A 17,820-nucleotide genomic window follows, 5' to 3' on the forward strand; every position below is an offset into this window, starting at 1 on the left:
TGTTTTCCCATTCCTGGGCCTTGGCAATGCTATATTTAAAAGCGAACAAACACAGACTCCTGGAAGCTATGGGCTAAATAACCCAAATTGTTATGTTGAATCTACTGTTATTACTCCCCCAAAACAGTACAGGTTTACCAAAAAATTACTTCCCATGTACCATGATCCACGATGCGCTTGGTGGCACAGGTGATGTTCAAGCAAAAAGATCAAGGCGATGAAACGTTGACATGACTCCCACCCTCCACTGTACTAAAATCAGCTTTGTGTGAATCTTGTTTCGGTACAAGACTTCAGTGAATCTCAGCCACAAAGAAACACCTTTCAAACAGCTTTATAGAAGGGGATTCCGGACATATCTAAAATCTCAGATGTATATAGAAGATGACCTGGAAATATTTTCCAGATATCGCACTGCAATCCAACCCAGTGGTTACTTCTTGCTCAACTTGAAGAAAGTCCTCCGTATGTCTCTTTCTTGCCCAGAAATTCTTGATGGAGGGTTTCCGTAGTTGCAGACCACTGGAGAGATTTTCCTTGAATTCATACAACTGTGCCTCCCCGTCTCTGGTCGAAATCAAAACCTCACGGCGTTTGATTTTTATTTATTTTTTTGGCTGCATATTGAATGCAAAAGAATTCCTGCAAAAAAAAATATGTTAAAAATTAGAAAGAAAGAAAGAGAAAGACGGTCAGTTCCGACGACACATTTCTCAACAATGGTTTTGGAACTCCACAGTGGAGTTTTTATTTCTATTGAGAAATACATTGTCTGGAGGGGAAACTCCATGCAATGGTGGAGGTTCTTTGGGAAAACACTCCATGCAGAATATCCACACTGTGCGGAAGAGAGTTCCTGCACAACCGTTTCGTTGTGTGTTGGGCTCCGTGGAGTTTTCCGTTGCGTTGAGTTGACTTTCCCCACTGGCTACAGAGTTTCCTGGCAAGAGCGGCGAAAGGAGCGAGTGCCACTCTAGGAGAGCCGCCAGGATTGTGTGGTTTTTGCAGCAATGGCTGATGGGATACCGTCGGGAGGACTGGGGGAGGAGAGAGGGTGGAGGAACTGTCAATCAAATGTCGCGATGGCTTTTACTCAACTCCATGGTAGCCCACAGTCACACAACGGCGGAGTTAGAACACGTTGTGTGTGGAGTACCCCCTAATAATAATAATATATTTATTTGTTCCCCCGCCACTGCTTCCGGATCGAGGCGGGGTACAACATAAATGCAAATGCCATAAAATACATATAATTAAAACATTTAAAACTAATTCATTATTAAAAGCAGCACATTATTAAAAGGCATCTTAAAATTCAACTGGGTAGGCCCTAAAAACTCAACCACTGAGTGGAGTTTTCACGCTGCGTTGACTAACGTGTTGTCTGAACTGAGCCAGAAAGAAAGAAAGAAAGAAAGAAAGCGAAGAATTTTAATTGTTCTCAAGCGGTTTTGCTTTCTCAAAAGCAAACACACATGAACACACACACAGACACACACCCCAAGACGCAGGTGGTTCAGGGGTTCGAATATCTTACCAGCCGCAACTGACACATTTAATGACTCTATCCCAGGTTGCAGCTCTCTCCCGGGGGAAATGGTCAACATCTTTTGGCACAAGCGCCTCGTCTCCAGAGAAAGCCCGTAGCCTTCGTTGCCTGCACACAAAACCCACAATTTTAAACATAAATGTAGAAATCTATTTGAGAGAAAAACAAAAACGTTTTCGTGGTGCTTTCATTTTATCCGTGTTGTGTGGATGTACATTGACATTGTGTCTTCCTTTTCTCCGTCAAAAGTATACAATAAATCTGAATGTAAACCATAAGCAAAAGATGTAAAAGACCCTCTGTAATGAGATATATCCATTGTAGAGTGCCATCACGAGGAAATCATGGGACAGACAATTAATCCAAGAGTATAATTAACCTTAGACATTTGCAGGGCATCTATTTTATGGTCTAACTGGTTTAAGGCGCAATCCTATGCATGCTTACACAGAAAAAAGTCCTACAACTCTCAACATTCCCTAGCCAGGATGTCCTACAACTCCCAGAATTCTCCAGCCAGTTTAGACAGAAAAGGGCCTACAACCCAAAAAATAGCCTGCAGGATTGGGAAGCAAACCAGAACAGCCTGGGACAGAGCAAAGAGCTGAGTCTGCACAACACCTGATAACAGGGTGGACTTTGGATAAAGGGCAACATGGTGCTGTCCAGACGTTGTGACTACAACACCCATCATCTCCAGCTGTTAAAAACATAAGAAGAGCCCTGCTGGATCAGACCAAGGTCTATCTACTCCACCACTCTGTTCACACAGTGGACAACAAGCCATTGGCCAGGGATGAACAAGCAGGACATGGTGCAACAGAACCCTCCCACCCATGTTCCCCAGCAACTGGTGCACACAGGCTTATTGCCTCGAATACTGGAGGGAGCACACAACCATCAGGGCTAGTAGCCATTGATAGCCTTCTCCTCCAGGAATTTATCCAACCCTCTTTTAAAGCCATCCAAATGGGTGGCCATCACTACATCTTGTGGTAGTGAGTTCCATAATTTAACTATGTGCTGTGTGAAGAAGTATTTCCTTTTATTTGTTCTGGATCTCCCGCCACTCAGCTTCATGGGATGACCCCGGGTTCTAGTATTTTGAGAGAGGGAGAAAAATGTCTCCCTATCTACATTCTCCATACCATGTATCATTTTGTCCACCTCTGTCATGTCTCCCATTAGCCTCCTCTTCTCCAAGCTAAACAATCCCAGCTGTTGTAACCTTCCCTTGTAGGGGAAGATGCTTCAGCCCCTTGATCATTTTAGTTGTCCTTTTCTGCACTTTTTCCAGTTCTATAATATCCTTTTTTAGGTGTGGTGACCATAACTGTACAAGGCATTCTCAGTGTGGTCGCACCATAGATTTGTATAAGGGCAGCATGATACTGGCCGTTTTATTCTCAATTCCTTTTCTTATCATGCCTAACATGGAGTTTGCTTTCTTTACAGCAGCTGCACACTTGGTGGACATTTTCATCGAGCTGTCCACCACAACCCCAAGACCTCTTTCTTGTTTGGTCACCACCAGCTCAGATCCCATTACGTTATACTTGAAGTTGGGTTTTTTTTGCCCCAATGTGCATCACTTTACACTTGGCCATGTGAGTTGAGGCAGATGGGTGTTGGAGCTGAGAACATCCGGAGGGTACCAGATTGGGAAAGGCACGGTTCATGAGCTTTATTATGGCTCCTCACACATTTTCTCCACACAATTCAATTACGGTTCCTTTTTCTCCACACAATTCAATTATGGTTCCTTTTTCTCCGCACATTTTCTCCACACAATTCAATTGTGGTTCCTTTTTCTCCGCACAATTCAATTATGGTTCCTTTTTCTCCGCACATTTTCTCCACACAATTCAATTGTGGTTCCTTTTTCTCCACACAATTATGGTTCCTGTTTCTCCACACAATTCAATTATGGTTCCTTTTTCTCCACACAATTCAATTATGGTTCCTTTTTCTCCGCACATTTTCTCCACACAATTCAATTGTGGTTCCTTTTTCTCCACACAATTATGGTTCCTGTTTCTCCACACAATTCAATTTTGGTTCCTGTTTCTCCACACAATTATGGTTCCTGTTTCTCCACACAATTCAATTATGGTTCCTTTTCCCCACACACAATTATGGTTCCTTTTTCTCCACACAATTATGGTTCCTGTTTCTCCACACAATTCAATTATGGTTCCTTTTTCTCCACACATTTTCTCCACACAGTTCAAGCACTTCCCAGAGGCATGTCATTTCCAGAGACCTGGAGCAAGAGGTGGGCGGGAGGGAGATCTCAAGATCCCAAGGAGCAGGGACTTCTGGGAGTTGACGTTTGAAACATCTGGAGATCTACTTCCTTGTGCCTCCCTAACTTAAAGCGGGGTTCAGGGAAAATGCCCAGAAAGCTTTGCACTTCAAGTCTTTCTTTTAAAAATGTACTTTTAATGTGTTTTAATTCTGGTTTTTATTCTATTTTATTTTGTCCACCGCTCCGAAATTCTGAATGGGGAGCAGTATACAAATATTGGAAATAAATAAAAATAAATAAATGGACCTGTGGTCAACAACCTCAATGCGAATGAGGTAAAAGAACTGTATAGCATTTCCCACACTTTAAAAACCCAAGGCAAATACCAATACGGCTGTGTTCAAACTAGGATCTCCTGTTTCTCCTGACCAACTTCAACCTGGCTACCAGGCAAACATGGAAACCGAACATTTAACTAGAGGTCTTAATTGATTAGCTATTAAACCGCCCAACGGGCTCCAAGACGCTAGCGAAAAGGAGCCAAAAACCTATTCCAAGTCTTTCAGCAGCTGGTGTACCATCGCTACAGAGGAAGAAGAAAAAGGACAGAAGCTTAACAAGATGTTGGCTAATTAATAGATGCAGATAGATGGAGGATCTTTGGGTAACTGGACTAGTCAGCGCTGTCTCTAGAATCATAGAACAGTAGAGTTGGAAAGGGCCTATAAGGCCATCGAGTCCAACCTCCTGTTCAATGCAGGAATCCACCTACTAGCTTGACTCGCACCAGTACTGTATTGCTCAGTATCATACTTTTCTGGCTTTTCAGCAGGCGCCCGGAAAAGCCAGATGTGAGCCAACCAGGAGTCCATTGGACTGTCCCTTTCATAGGCACTCCCCCCATTCCCTCCCAGTTGCTCCACCCTGCTCACCTGCTTATTGAGGACTTAATAAGGACTTATTGAGGCCTGCGCTTGTGCCAGCAAGCCGCCTGGCCTCTTCTCTGGGCTCCCCAGCTATGTTTATATCCTGCTGCTTAGCCACACAAAGTTCTTCTCACAGCTCAGAATCTTCAGCGTACAAAGTTCTTCTCATAGCTCGGAACCTCCAGCATGTCATAACTCAGAACCTCGGTGCCGCGCACCGCTTCAGCATTTTATAGAGAGAGATTTTATATTCCCATTCTAAAAGGTCAAAATGCCTCTCTTAAGAGCAATAGTATTAAGATAAAATACGCTGCTATTTTTTGTATTTTAAAACCCGCCTCTTTTGCCTTCTGCCCAACCCCTTGGGCATCGTCCATACTGGAATGAGGCCCCCAAGAGCCACTGAAACTAAATTCATCCCTCGGGCCGAAAGGGGTTCTGCCACCCCTGGTTTAAGGACTAAGCCACCTTGGTGGCCCACCGGGGCCAGAAGGCAATGTAGAAATACCTAGACAACCAATGAGCTGATTAGACTGAATTTGTTTAAATAAACTCAACCGTTTTGGGGTGTGTGTGATGTGATCAAACCCTTTGGCAATCTGAGGGGGGGGGAATTAAGCAGGATTTGCCAGGGCGATGCTTGCCCTGAAAAAAACAACATACAGGAAGTAGCATTGACAGCCCGCAACCCCACCTTCGTGAATTGCTTTCAACGCAGCACACTCCGCCACCACAGGTACGCCGTGAATTCCGACAAGAGGATCCATCTCACCCCAATCTTTCGCGGGCCCCGTCCTGTCCAATTCTCTTTTCTGCCAAGAATGAGTGCTCAGCCGAAAACCAGCGCCTCCGCTGACGGAAAAACCTGGCCAACCGTTTGCGCACCGCTACCAATCAGACCCAGCTCTCTCCCCCGACGAAAGAGATGATCTGGACTTCCTTGCGGAGGAACCGCTCATCCTTCAAAGTAACGACGCTGACTGTCACCGTCTCGCCCGAGTCCCTGCTCTTCCCTTCGTCATCGTTCTGGAGATGGATTTCTCCGCGGGCCCGCCGTTTCCCTCCCCGGCCCCAACGCCGCCATTTGACAGGCTTGCGATTGTCTTTGTGATGTAAAGGCCCCCGATCCTTCGCCGAGGCCGCGGTGTCCTGTCAACGTTCCGCGTTCAATAACCATTTCGATTCAAGATGAGCCCAGCAAGACAAGAGAACGGGGGCGGTACTGCACTCCGACTGCGGCGGAACAGACCCAAACCACCTCCAAATGTTATGAAAAGAAATAACCCCAAGAACAGCTCCTGTGAAACAAACCCCAGCGGTTTCAGCCTCACGTGGGCCTCCCTTAAAACAGATTAGACCAACCGGGGCTGTTCACACAACACCCTACCTACCCCACACTCAGTGGTTGACTGTGGGTTGTTTTGAACTGTGGGTTGTTGCTCAGTGGTGGGTCAGCGTGCTGGGAGAATAAAAAGGTCTTCACCTGGCATCTAAAAGCATATAATGTAGGTGCCAAGAGAACTTCCTTAGGGAGCTCATTCCACAGCCGGGGTGCCACAGCAGAGAAGGCCCTGCTCCTGGTAGCCACCTGCTTCACTTCCTTTGGCAGGGGCTCACAGAGAAGGGCCCCTGTGGATGATCTTAGGGTCCGGGCAGGTACATACGGGAGGCGGCGTTCCTTCAGATAGCCTGGCCCCAAGCCGTTTAGGGCTTTAAATGTCAATACCAGCACTTTGAATCGGGCCCGGACCTGGACTGGCAGCCAGTGAAGCTGTAAAAGGACTGGCGTGATGTAGTCTCGTCGGCCAGTTCCTGTTAGTAACCGGGCTGCCCTGTTTTGTACCAGTTGAAGCTTCCGGACCGTTTTCAAAGGCAGCCCCACGTATAACGCATTGCAGTAATCCAAACGAGAGGTTATCAGAGCATGGATCACTGCAGCTAGGCTGTCTCTGTCCAGATAAGGGCGCAGTTGGTATATCAGCCTAAGCTGATAAAAGGTGCTCTTTGCCACTGAGTTCACCTGTGCCTCAAGTGACAGTTCTGGATCCAAGAGCACCCCCAAACTACGGACCCGATCCTTCAGGGGGAGTGCAACCCCGTCCAGGACTGGGCAAACATCACCTCGCTGGACAGATGAACCACCTGCTAACAGTACCTCCGTCTTGTCTGGATTGAGCCTCAGTTTGTTAGCCCTCATCCAGTCCATTACCGTGCCCAGGCATCTTTCTTTTATAACAATGCATAGCCAAATGGCGTCTGGGGAAGCTGGGTCTTTCTAAAAACAAAACACACACACCATACAGACATGTATAATTTGGCATGTTCCAGTCTACAGTCCAGCCGCCATGTTCAAAACGAACGGATGTACCCTATCCCACAAATTCAAGTCGCATGATGCTACCTACCTAACAGCAATACGGTGGGTCGCGTCCAACGGAAATCTAAGCAGCTGATGATGGGGACGTCCTCTTCGGCCTTTGCGTGGCCAACTGTCCCGACGACTTCCCAGCCCCGTTCGGATTTTGCCTTCCCAGGGTGAAGGTGACGGGGCGGATGGATAAAGACAGGGGAGTAAAAGATAAAACGTTTCCCAAACTTGCACAGTCTTGGACACACAAGACTCAACGTGCTCGTTTAACACGACAAAGAGGGAAAAGGCAGGAGCTGTTCACACAACACGCTAACCAGTTGAGCGAGGGTTGTTTTCAACTGTGGGTTGTTTGTTGAAGCTCGGGCCGGCGCGTCGTCTGAACGCAGCACGTTTTCCGCAGGGCGGGTTATCGCGTTGTCTGAATGCAGCCGGGGTGGCTCGTTAACCACTCTGAACAACCCTGGTTTGTTGGTTATGACCAACCACTCTGAACAACCCTGGTTTGCTGGTTATGACCTATAAAGCCCTATATGGCTCGGGTCCAGGTTATTTGAAAGAACGTATTCTCCCTAATGAGCCTGCCCGTGCTTTGAGATCTTCTGGAGAGGCCCTTCTTTCAGTCCCACCTTCTTCACAGGCGCGCTTGGTGGGAACATGGGACAGGGCCTTCTCGGTGGCTGCTCCGGTGCTCTGGAACTCTCTTCCCAGGGAAGCTAGGCTGGCTCCCTCCTTGATGGGCTTTCAGAAGCAGGCGAAAACTTTTTTGTTCCAGCAGGCCTTTGGAGAATAATCCGGCCCTCCATCTATGTTAATGTCTTATTATTATTATTAATTTATACAGCACCATCAATGTACATGGTGCTGTACAGAGCATAATTTTGTGCTCTGTAATGATTTTGTTGTGTATTTTAAATGTTTATGGTTTTGTTCCCCCCCCCCATGTATATTTTAAACTTTGTAAGGCCGCCTTGAGGCCTAGCATTGGGCAAAAGGCGGGATACAAATAAATATAATAATAATAACAACAACAACAAGAACAACCCAACAATAAACCATGGTTTCTCAAGGTGGTTTGTTCGAGAAAATACGCCAGCCTGGCTGCGTTCATTTGTTGCTCTCCTAGACGTTTTCCCCTTTCTAAACGATTGAAATGCCTCTCTTCAGACTCAGTTACTGACAGTCAGAGAAAGCTAAGCTAAAATAGGCGGGGATTCCACACCCCTGGTATATCGGAAGCCAAATTCTAAACTGCATAGGCCTTGCTCTGAACTGAGAAGGCAGCTCTTACGTCTTCTTCTATATATACACTCCCAGTTCATTCCTGGAGACACGGGGGGGGGGGGGGCGTACCCAATTAACTGCAAAATCCATTTTAGCAAAGAAAATAAAACATGGAAAAGAGAGAGAAAGGAGAAAGAAAGGGGGTGGGGGAAACACCCCTTGGCAATGCCTTCCATCTCGCTTTCTGAAAAATCGGCATTTTTCCAGGCCGTAACCATGTCGGGATTTATGCCCGCGAAGCTGTGGAGGTTAAGCTGGCCAATGTGGACTCAATTAAAGAGCCCGACGCTATGGCCCAAATGTTCATAAATTGCACTTTATTGTAAAGGAAGCGATTTGCGGGGATGTTTCAATTAAGCAGCCGGGCATCTTTTTATGGGCCCTTTATTATGTCATCCCAGAACTGGCACGGATCGGAGGGAGAAATCTCCCACAATCCATGAGAAGTTAAGTGGCCAGAAAAGACGAGAGGCCATTTGACAGCGAAAGAGACAGCCCATCACGGGATGCTTTAATCTGAATTCCTGCACTGAGCAGGAGGTTGGACTCGATGGCCTTAGAGGCCCCTTCCAACTCTATGATTCTATGATGTCTCTCTGCCTCTGCCTCTCTCTCTCTCTCTCTCTCCAGTGAAGAGATATCTCGTGTCTTTGTGATGGATCTCAGGCGTCTAAATTCACCAGAAACGCGCCCCATGAATCGAAAAGATTTCCAAAGTGTTGCACGATGCTGCCCTCGCATGGCCAAACGGTACACTGCAGCTAGCCCAGGCTTCCCCAACCTGGCGCCCTCCAGAGGTCCATACTTCAACTCCCATCAGCCACAACCAGCACAGTCAAGAGTGCTGGGCCTCGTGGTCTAAAACAGCTGGAGGAGACCAGGTTTGGGGGAGGCTGATGGATCTAAAAACGTTGAACGAAAAGGAATGCAGCAGAATACATGGGACGTTGGCTTGTACCCAATCAACCCAGAGATCCATCTAGGTCAGTGGTGTTTGCTCTGACTGGCAACATCTCTCCGGTATTGTCAATACGGACTGGCAGCTATGGCTGTCCAGGGTTTCTGGCAGGAGTTTTTCAAGCCCAACCTGGAGAAGCCAGGACTCGAACCTGGGACCTTCTACCGCCCTTACACATTGCTTTAATTACAAATTGAGAGCCAGTGTGGTGTAGTGTCTAAAGTGTCGGCCTGAGAGTCGGGAGATCCGGCTTCGAGTCCCCTCTCGGCCACAGAAGCTCACTGGGTAGCTTTGGGCCAGTCACAGGGTGGTTGTTGTAAGGATTTATTTATTTATTACATTTATATACCGCCCCATAGCCGAAGCTCTCTGGGAGGTCTACAAAAATGGTGAGGAGGATTATGTTTGCCGCCCTGGGTTCCTTGAAGGAAAGGGAAGGAACCTCTCGTGCAAGCACTGAGTCATTACTGACTCTTGGAGGGATGCCAGCTTTCACTGACGTTTGCTTGGCAGGCCTTATAGCGGGGTGGTTTGCCGTTGCCTTCCCCGGCCGTGATTACCTTTCCCCCAGCTAACTGAGTACTCATTTTATCGACCTTGGGAGGATGGAAGGCTGAGTCGACCCGAGCCAGCTGCCTGAAACCAGCTTCCGCTGGGATAGAACTCAGGCCGTGGGGAGAGTTTCAGCTGCAGAAACTGCTGCTTTACGCAATAATAAATAATAATAAAATTATGTTATCATTTGAGTATGAATAAATGAATACAGAGGGGGAGAGCAGGGGCCTTCCATTGCCAGGCCTGCTGAATGACGTCATTTCCCCCACACACACACACACACCTCTTCCCTCCGCATTCCTTTTTCCTCGTGTGTCGTGTCTCTTCAGAGTGCAAGCCTGCCGGCAGGAACATTCTTTTAAATTGATTATACGCCAGCTGCTCTGCTAGCCATTTTGGCGGAGGAGCGACCTAAAAATACTTCAAATAAAGAAAATAAATAAGAGTAAGAGAAGTCCTGTTAGATCGAAGCAAAGGTTGGCGTTGCAAACAAACAATAACCTATTATTATTGATTGTTATCGTTATTATTTTACAATGCAAACCTTTGCTCTGATCCAACAGGACTGCTCTGGTTCATGAGTATTTATTTTGTTTATTTGAAGTATTTTTATGCTGCTATCAGAACAGATGACATGTAACCAATTAAACAAGGTAATTCCTGCCCGTAGGTTTATAATTACAATTAATAACAGCTTTTTGCTGTTGTTATTAAAAAAATTATTACTACTCTCATTATTAATCATTATTATTATTACCACCATTATTATATAGTCTATTAGCGCTATTATTATTATTTTACCTTAAGAAGGCTTTGAAGATCATCCGTGCTAAATACATCTAATATTTCCATAGTGCCAGAACTTGCTTTGCTGACAACAGGGGTCAGGGGGCAGCTGTGAACAGAAAAGCAGAGGTGGAAAAACACGTGACAAAGCTTCCAGAAGGTCAGGTGAGCAGCTACCTGTCAGCAAGGCTTCTGCAGTCAAGCAGTGAATGCAAAAGGAACGTCTCCCCAACGGTGTATGTGTGCAACACAACCCTACATAGGTTTACTCAAAAGTAAATCATGTGAACATCAGAAGAGCCCTGCCGGGTGAGACCAAGGGTCCATCTAGTCCAGTATTCTGTTCACACGGTGGCCAAACAGCTGTCGACCAGGGACCAACAAAGTAGGACATGGTGCAACAGCATCCTCCCACCCATGTTCCCCAGCAACTGGTGTACACAAGCTTACTGCCTTGGATACTGGAGATAGCACACAACCATCAGGACCAGTAGCCATGGATCGCCTTCTCCTCCAGGAATTTATCCAAACCCCCTTTTCAAGCCATCGAAATTGGTGGCCATCACTACATCTTGCGGCAGTGAGTTCCATCAATCCCACCGGGTTCAGTGGGACTGCATGCTGTTCATCAGCATGTGCATGAAAGCAACGGCCCTTTCCTCCCTGCTGTTTGCCGGGACCTGGTATTTACTGGTAGACTACCACTGAGCGTAGAAGCTCCATTTCTAACTGTCTCAGGTCGTAACAACATCCTGACTGGATCAGACAAAAGTTCCACGTCAAAGCACCTCAAAAACGATATTGTAGAGTCGAATGAGGTGCAGGAAACGGCAGTCAAATTGTTCAAGAGGCTGCAGCAACTTCCCCTTGAGGAAAAGGTTGTAACGCGGGACGGTTTAGCTAAGAAAAACGGTGAGTACATGATATAGGTGGACAAAAGGATGCATGGAGTGGAGAAAGGGGACAGGGAGGCATTTCTCTCCCCCTCTGCTAATATTAGAACCCAACAGGGATACCTCATGAAGCTCATGGGTGGGAGATTCGGGACAGATCAAAGGAAGGGCACGGAATAACGGGCTCAAGTTAAAGGAAGCCAGATTCCGGCTGGACATCAGGAAAAACTTCCTGACTGTTAGAGAAGTGCGACAATGGAATCAGTTGCCTGGTGAGGTTGTGGGCTCTCCCACACTAGAGGCCTTCAAGAGGCAGCTGGACAGCCATCTGTCAGGGATGCTTTAGGGTGGATTTCCTGCATTGAGCAGGGGGTTGGACTAGATGGCCTTGTAGGCCCCTTCCAACTCTGCTATTCTATGATTCTATGAAGGACTTCTTCATACAGTGCAGAGTTATTTGCTCCCACAAGACGGAGAGATGGCCAGCAATTTGGATGGCTTTAAAAAGGGATTGGATAAATTCGTGGAGAAGGCTATCCATGGCTACTAGCCCTGATGGCTATGTGCTACCTCCAGTATTTGAGGCAGTAAGGCTGTGTGCACCAGTTGCTGGGGAACATGGGCGGGAAGGTGCTGTTGCACCATGTCCTGCTTGTTCATCCCTGGCCGATGGCTGGTTGGCCACTGTGTGAACAGAGTGCTGGACTTGATGGACCCTTGGTCTGATCCAGCACAGCTCTTCTTATGAGGGCTTACTGGGAGGCGCTAAGCGTTTATATTTTGGGGCTCAGCCAACAAGACTATCCAAACGTTGTAGACCCCGGAATAAAAAGGTCACCTGTAATGCATCTATCAAACCAACCTGTTCTTTCGGCTCATCACAATCCCGTCCATGCCCAGAAAGTGGGCGGACCGCAGAACCGCCCCCAGATTCATGGGGTCTTGAATCCCCTCCAAAGCCAGCCAAAGGGACTGCGATCCGTCATGAAGGGGGACTCCCTCAGCCTCGGGGGACGGCCCTTCCTGCCAGCCAATGGGGTGAAGGGGTGTGGCTTCCAGGCACACCCCCTGGTGGACGCCGCCCTTGCAAAGGTCATCCAGCACCTTCCTTTGAACCATCTTCACGGGAATGCCATGGTCTTTGGCGTGCCGGGAGAATTCCTTCACTCCAGACGAAGGACTGCCCTGCTGAGTCTTGAGAAACATCTGGAAAAAAATCCGCTTCGATCTCTGGAGTGCTAAGGAACAAGGGGCGATCCCGAATAAGATCTCCGTGCCTTCGGTCCTTTTGAGGGAGGACGCTTTTTGCTGGAGTCTTTGCTTCACCTGGGGGAAATCATCGTTTCTCAAGTTCATGAACTCTTCCTGGCTGGGCGCTTCAGCTTTCGTGCGAAACGCCCGCCAGAATTTACTCCGAAGGCTGGGATCCTTGCAACTTGGATGACCCCGAAGTGGTTTCCGGTTCGACGGAAGCCGAGCCTGCGCCGACGAGGAACTCGTTTCTTCTTGGCTCACCCCGTTGGGCGGCCCGTTCTCGACCGACGGTGGTTTTCCCCGTGTCGAGAAATGTCGGACGGTCTTCAAAGGGTCGCTGGGCCGAACTGCAAAAGACAATCTCACAGCATTCCGGAAGGCGAGTGTAAAAGAGTGGAGAGATTCCATTGTGTACCACTTCCATCCCTGTATCTGTATCACAATAAAAACAAGAAGTGGATCAATAAGTACTGCAGGGGTGGGAACCAAAGGACCACGCCCCTTCCCCAAAGCAAGGAATATTTGGAGATTATTATTATTTATTTATTTATTTATTTATATAGCACCAACAATGTACTTGGTGCTGTACAAAATATACAAATAAAACAGCGATAGGCTTACAATCTAAAATCACATTAAAACATATGAAGGGGGGAAGGGGCTCACAAAGAGAAAAATCATAGTAATAAGAACAGTAAGGAAAGGAAAGGAACCTCTCGTGCAAGCACTGAGTCATTACTGACTCTTGGAGGGACGTCAGCTTTCGCTGACGTTTTCTTGGCAGGCCTTATAGCGGGGTGGTTTGCCGTTGCCTTCCCCGGCCGTGATTCCCTTTCCCCCAGCTAGCTGGGTACTCATTTTACCGACCTCGGGAGGATGGAAGGCTGAGTCGACCTGAGCCGGCTGCCTGAGAACCAGCTTCCGCTGGGATCGAACTCAGGCCGTGGGGAGAGTTTCAGCTGCAGAAACTGCTGCTTTACCGCTCTGCGCCACACGACGCTAAAAGAACAGTAAATCAAGCTAAAATACCAAAAGCTATTGAAAACAAATGAGTTTTCAAACGCGTTTTAAAATCTACAATGGAACTCGTGGTACGTAGTTGCTCTGGAAGATACCTCCAGTATCCAAGGCAGTAAGCCTGTGTGTATCAGTTGGCTGGGGAACATGGGTGGGAGGGTGCTGTTGCACCATGTCCTGCTTCGTTGGTCCCTGGTCAACAGCTGGTTGGCCACTGTGTGAACAGAGTGATGGACGAGATGGAATGGGTTGGCCAGATCTCTCAACCGGGAGCCCTCCATAGGGTGCCATTTTGTTTCAGGTACCGCTTGTCATTCTTAATTGTTGAATGTTCCCCCCTCTTCTGAGCCTCGTGTGGCGCAGAGTGGTAAGCAGCAGTTACTGCAGCCAAAACTCTCCCCACAGCCTGAGTTCGATCCCAGCGGAAGCTGGTTCTCAGGCAGCCAACTCAGGTCGACTCAGCCTTCCATCCTTCCGAGGTCGGTAAAATGAGTACCCAACTAGCTGGGGGAAAGGCAACTGTGACTGGGGAAGGCAACGGCAAACCACCCCGGTACAAAGTCTGCCAAGAAAACGTCAGCGAAAGCAGGCGTCCCTCTAGGAGTCAGCAATGACTCAAGTGCTTGCACGAAAGGTTCCTTTCCTTTCCTTCCCCCCTCTTCACGGCTCCAGCGCGGGAGTGCTCCCGTAACGACACAAAGGCAGTTACCAGCTACCCATCTTTGCCTGAACTGAGTAGCTGGGGATATCCACTCCGTCCAGTTGTGCACTCACCCTCTCCCGCGCCGGACTAGGTGGACTCTCGGTCAGATCCAGCAGGGCATTCCTTACATTCTTAATATGCTAGTATTTTTGTCCCTGCCCTCTTTTGCTTTTTGGCCCCACCCACACCGAAATGTGCCTTCCCCTCACAAGAATGTCCCCAAAATTGAACTGGACTGAAAGAAGTCCCCCATTCGTGACGTACAGTGATGTGGGTTTTCTAGAACGTTTCGACTTCAAAAACTATCCAACCCCCTTTTAAAGCCATTCGATTTGGTGGCCATCGCTACACCTTGGGGTAGTGTATTCCATAGTTTTAACGTTGTACTATGTGAAGACATCCTTCTTTTGAACCGTCCTGAATCTCCCACCCATCAGCTTCAGGGGATGACCCCATTGGGTTCTAGTTTTATGGGAGAGAGAAAAATGTCTCCCTATCTACATTCTCCATACCATGTATCGTTTTGTCCACCTCTGTCATGTCTCCCATTAGCCTCCTCTTCTCCAAGCTAAACAATCCCAGCTATTGTAACCTTCCCTCGTAGGGGGAGATGCTTCAGCCCCTTGATCATTTTAGTTGCCCTTTTCTGCACTTTTTCCAGCTCTATAATATCCTTTTTTAGGTGTGGTGACCAGGGCCAGTTCTACACCAAGCAGGATATAACACTTTGAAAACGTTTTGAATACTGTATATGTAGTGTGTCCTGGGCCTAAACAGTTGTCACTACTGTTATAAACCATTATAAAGCAGTAGTGTAGATCCTGCCCAGAACTGTACACAGTATGATCGCACCAGAGATTTGTATAAGGGCAGTATGATACTGGCCATTTTATTTAGCACTCTTCAAATACTTAAAAGGTTGTCACCCAGAGGAGGGCCAGGATCTCTTCTCGATCCTCCCAGAGTGCAGGACACGGAATAACGGGCTCAAGTTACAGGAAGCCAGATTCCGGCTGGACAGCAGGAAAAACTTCCTGACTGTTAGAGCAGTACGACAGTGGAGCCAGTGACCTAGGGAGGTTGTGGGCTCTCCCACACTAGAGGCCTTCAAGAGGCAGCTGGACAACCATCTGTCAAGTATGCTGTAGGGTGGATTCCTGCATTGAGCAGGGGGTTGGACTCGATGGCCTTTTAGGCCCCTTCCAACTCTACTATTCTATGATTCTATGATTATGCCTAACATAGAGTTTGCCTTTTTCGCTGCAGCCTGTCAACACTGGCTATGCTGGCAGGGGATCCTAAGAGTTGAAGTCCCAAACATCTAGGAATCTGCCTTCCACGCACAGCCTGCTCTTCGCATTTAAAAAAATATATGCATGTAACCATGCTGAACCATTAGAAGAATAAAACCAACACGCTCAGTATGGTATTAGCTTTATAGCAGCCTGGGCACGGTAATGGACTGGATGAGGGCTAACAAACTGAGACTCAATCCAGACAAGACGGAGGTACTGTTAGCGGGTGGTTCATCTGTCCGGTGAGGTGATGTTTGCCCTGCCCTGGACGGGGTTGCACTCTCCCTAAAGGATTGGGTCTGTAGTTTGGGGGTGCTCTTGGATCCAGAACTGTCACTTGAGGCACAGGTGAACTCAGTGGCAAAGAGCACCTTTCATCAGCTTAGGTTGATATACCATCTGCGCCCTTATCTGGACAGAGATAGCCTAGCTACAGTGATCCATGCTCTGATAACCTCTCGCTTGGATTACTGCAATGCGTTATACGTGGGGCTGCCTTTGAAAACGGTCCGGAAGCTTCATCTGGTACAAAACAGGACAGCCCGGTTACTAACAGGGACTGGCCGGCGAGATCACATTACACCAGTCCTTTTACAACTTCATTGGCTGCCAGTCCAGGTCCGGGCCCGATTCAAAGTGCTGGTATTGACATTTAAAGCCCTAAACGGCTTGGGGCCAGGTTATTTGAAGGAACGCCTCCTCCCATATGTACCTGCCCGGACCTTAAGATCATCTACAGGGGCCCTTCTCCGTGAGCCCCTGCCAAAGGAAGTGAGGCAGGTGGCTACTAGGAGCAGGGCCTTCTCCGCTGTGGCACCCCGGTTGTGGAATGAGCTCCCCAGAGAGGTCTGCCTGGCGCCTACACTGTACTCCTTTTATCGCCAGCTGAAGACCTTTTTATTCTCCCAGTATTTTAACACTTAATTTTAACTTAAATTTAAATTTTACTGTTTTAACTCTGTATTTTAATTTAATATCAATTTTGCTGCGTGGTTTTTATTCTGGTTGTGCTTTTTATATTGTATTGTGTATTTGTGCTTTTAACCTGTTGGTTGTCTTACTATGATTTTAATTTTTGTGAACCGCCCAGAGAGCTTCGGCTATTGGGCGGTATAGAAATGTAATAAATAAATAAATAAATAAATCTTCAACCAGGTGCATTCAGGATGTTTGCCAACACGACTCACATCAGTCCATCTCGGCCAGCACGGCCAATTTGAATGATGGGTGTTGTAGTCCAGCGTATTTAGAAAGGGAGTAGGTTGGGGAAAGGAGGCTTTATAACGCTCAACTCAAAAGCTACAAAATCTCGCTGGGTGCCAAGCAAAACACAGAGGAGGTGCGGGGGCGAATAGATAGGGGGCTAGAAAAAGTGGGTCACACTACTGTACCCCCTACAGTCTACACTTTACAACAACAATCTTAACATGCATATTAGCACAAGCAGCCTTACAGTATCATGAGCCTCGTACAGTGTCAAAACAGTTCACAGTCAGGGCTCTAAGGGCAAAGCCGCAAAATAAACAAGCATTTGTGCATTTTTAAATAAACCTTTTGGGAAAAGGTTTCTAGCACACACACACCCCTTGAATCCGGTCCTGGATTTTTCTTATTGCGGATAAGTTTAAAACCCTGTGTGTGTGTCTGTGCTGTCTGCCTATCTGCAAATGGGGTTTAGTGTCGTTTTCAGGTTTTGATCTTTGCAAACTGCCTTCGGAGTTTCAGCTACTGGGCGGTAAAGAAATGAAGGAAGGAATGGATAAGGGAGCTACCCATAAACTCTGCACATGCCCAGGGGAGCTGCAGCCCAAATTCCCTGCTCAGACTCTCTCTTAAGAAAGACTAGCTGGATATTATTATTATCATTATCATCATTATCATCATCATCTATGCTGAAATGCAGCCCTGCCAAAACCACAGCTAGGACTTTTGCAACTGCAGCACAAACCTACCTTCCTGGCCATCCACATGGGCTGCAATCCGG

The 17,820-nt window shown here is 47.5% G+C and overlaps 1 protein-coding gene across 1 annotated transcript; it reads right to left on the reverse strand.

The window, feature by feature from the left end:
* Positions 1-319: 319 nt before the first annotated feature.
* On the reverse strand, positions 320-17,820 carry MRM1 (mitochondrial rRNA methyltransferase 1). Its single transcript, XM_063146545.1, has 6 exons — positions 17,789-17,820; positions 12,430-13,253; positions 10,690-10,783; positions 7,129-7,249; positions 1,538-1,657; positions 320-642 (listed from the first exon to the last, which is right to left on the reverse strand). The coding sequence occupies exons 1-6, from the start codon at positions 17,804-17,806 to the stop codon at positions 602-604; spliced, it is 1,218 nt and encodes a 405-aa protein (XP_063002615.1). The 5' UTR covers positions 17,807-17,820; the 3' UTR covers positions 320-601.

Source organism: Elgaria multicarinata, chromosome 22 (assembly GCF_023053635.1).
Source record: "Elgaria multicarinata webbii isolate HBS135686 ecotype San Diego chromosome 22, rElgMul1.1.pri, whole genome shotgun sequence".
Taxonomy (NCBI): Eukaryota; Metazoa; Chordata; class Lepidosauria; order Squamata; family Anguidae; genus Elgaria; species Elgaria multicarinata.

Bases quoted from the DNA above. Each gene is read 5' to 3' on its own strand.
- MRM1 (XM_063146545.1), bottom strand. The intron at 1,658-7,128 runs GTAGGTAGCATC...TTTTGTGTGCAG, and splicing joins ACCCACCGTATTGCTGTTAG to GCAACGAAGGCTACGGGCTT. The intron at 643-1,537 runs GTAAGATATTCG...TTTTTTTTGCAG, and splicing joins AAATGTGTCAGTTGCGGCTG to GAATTCTTTTGCATTCAATA.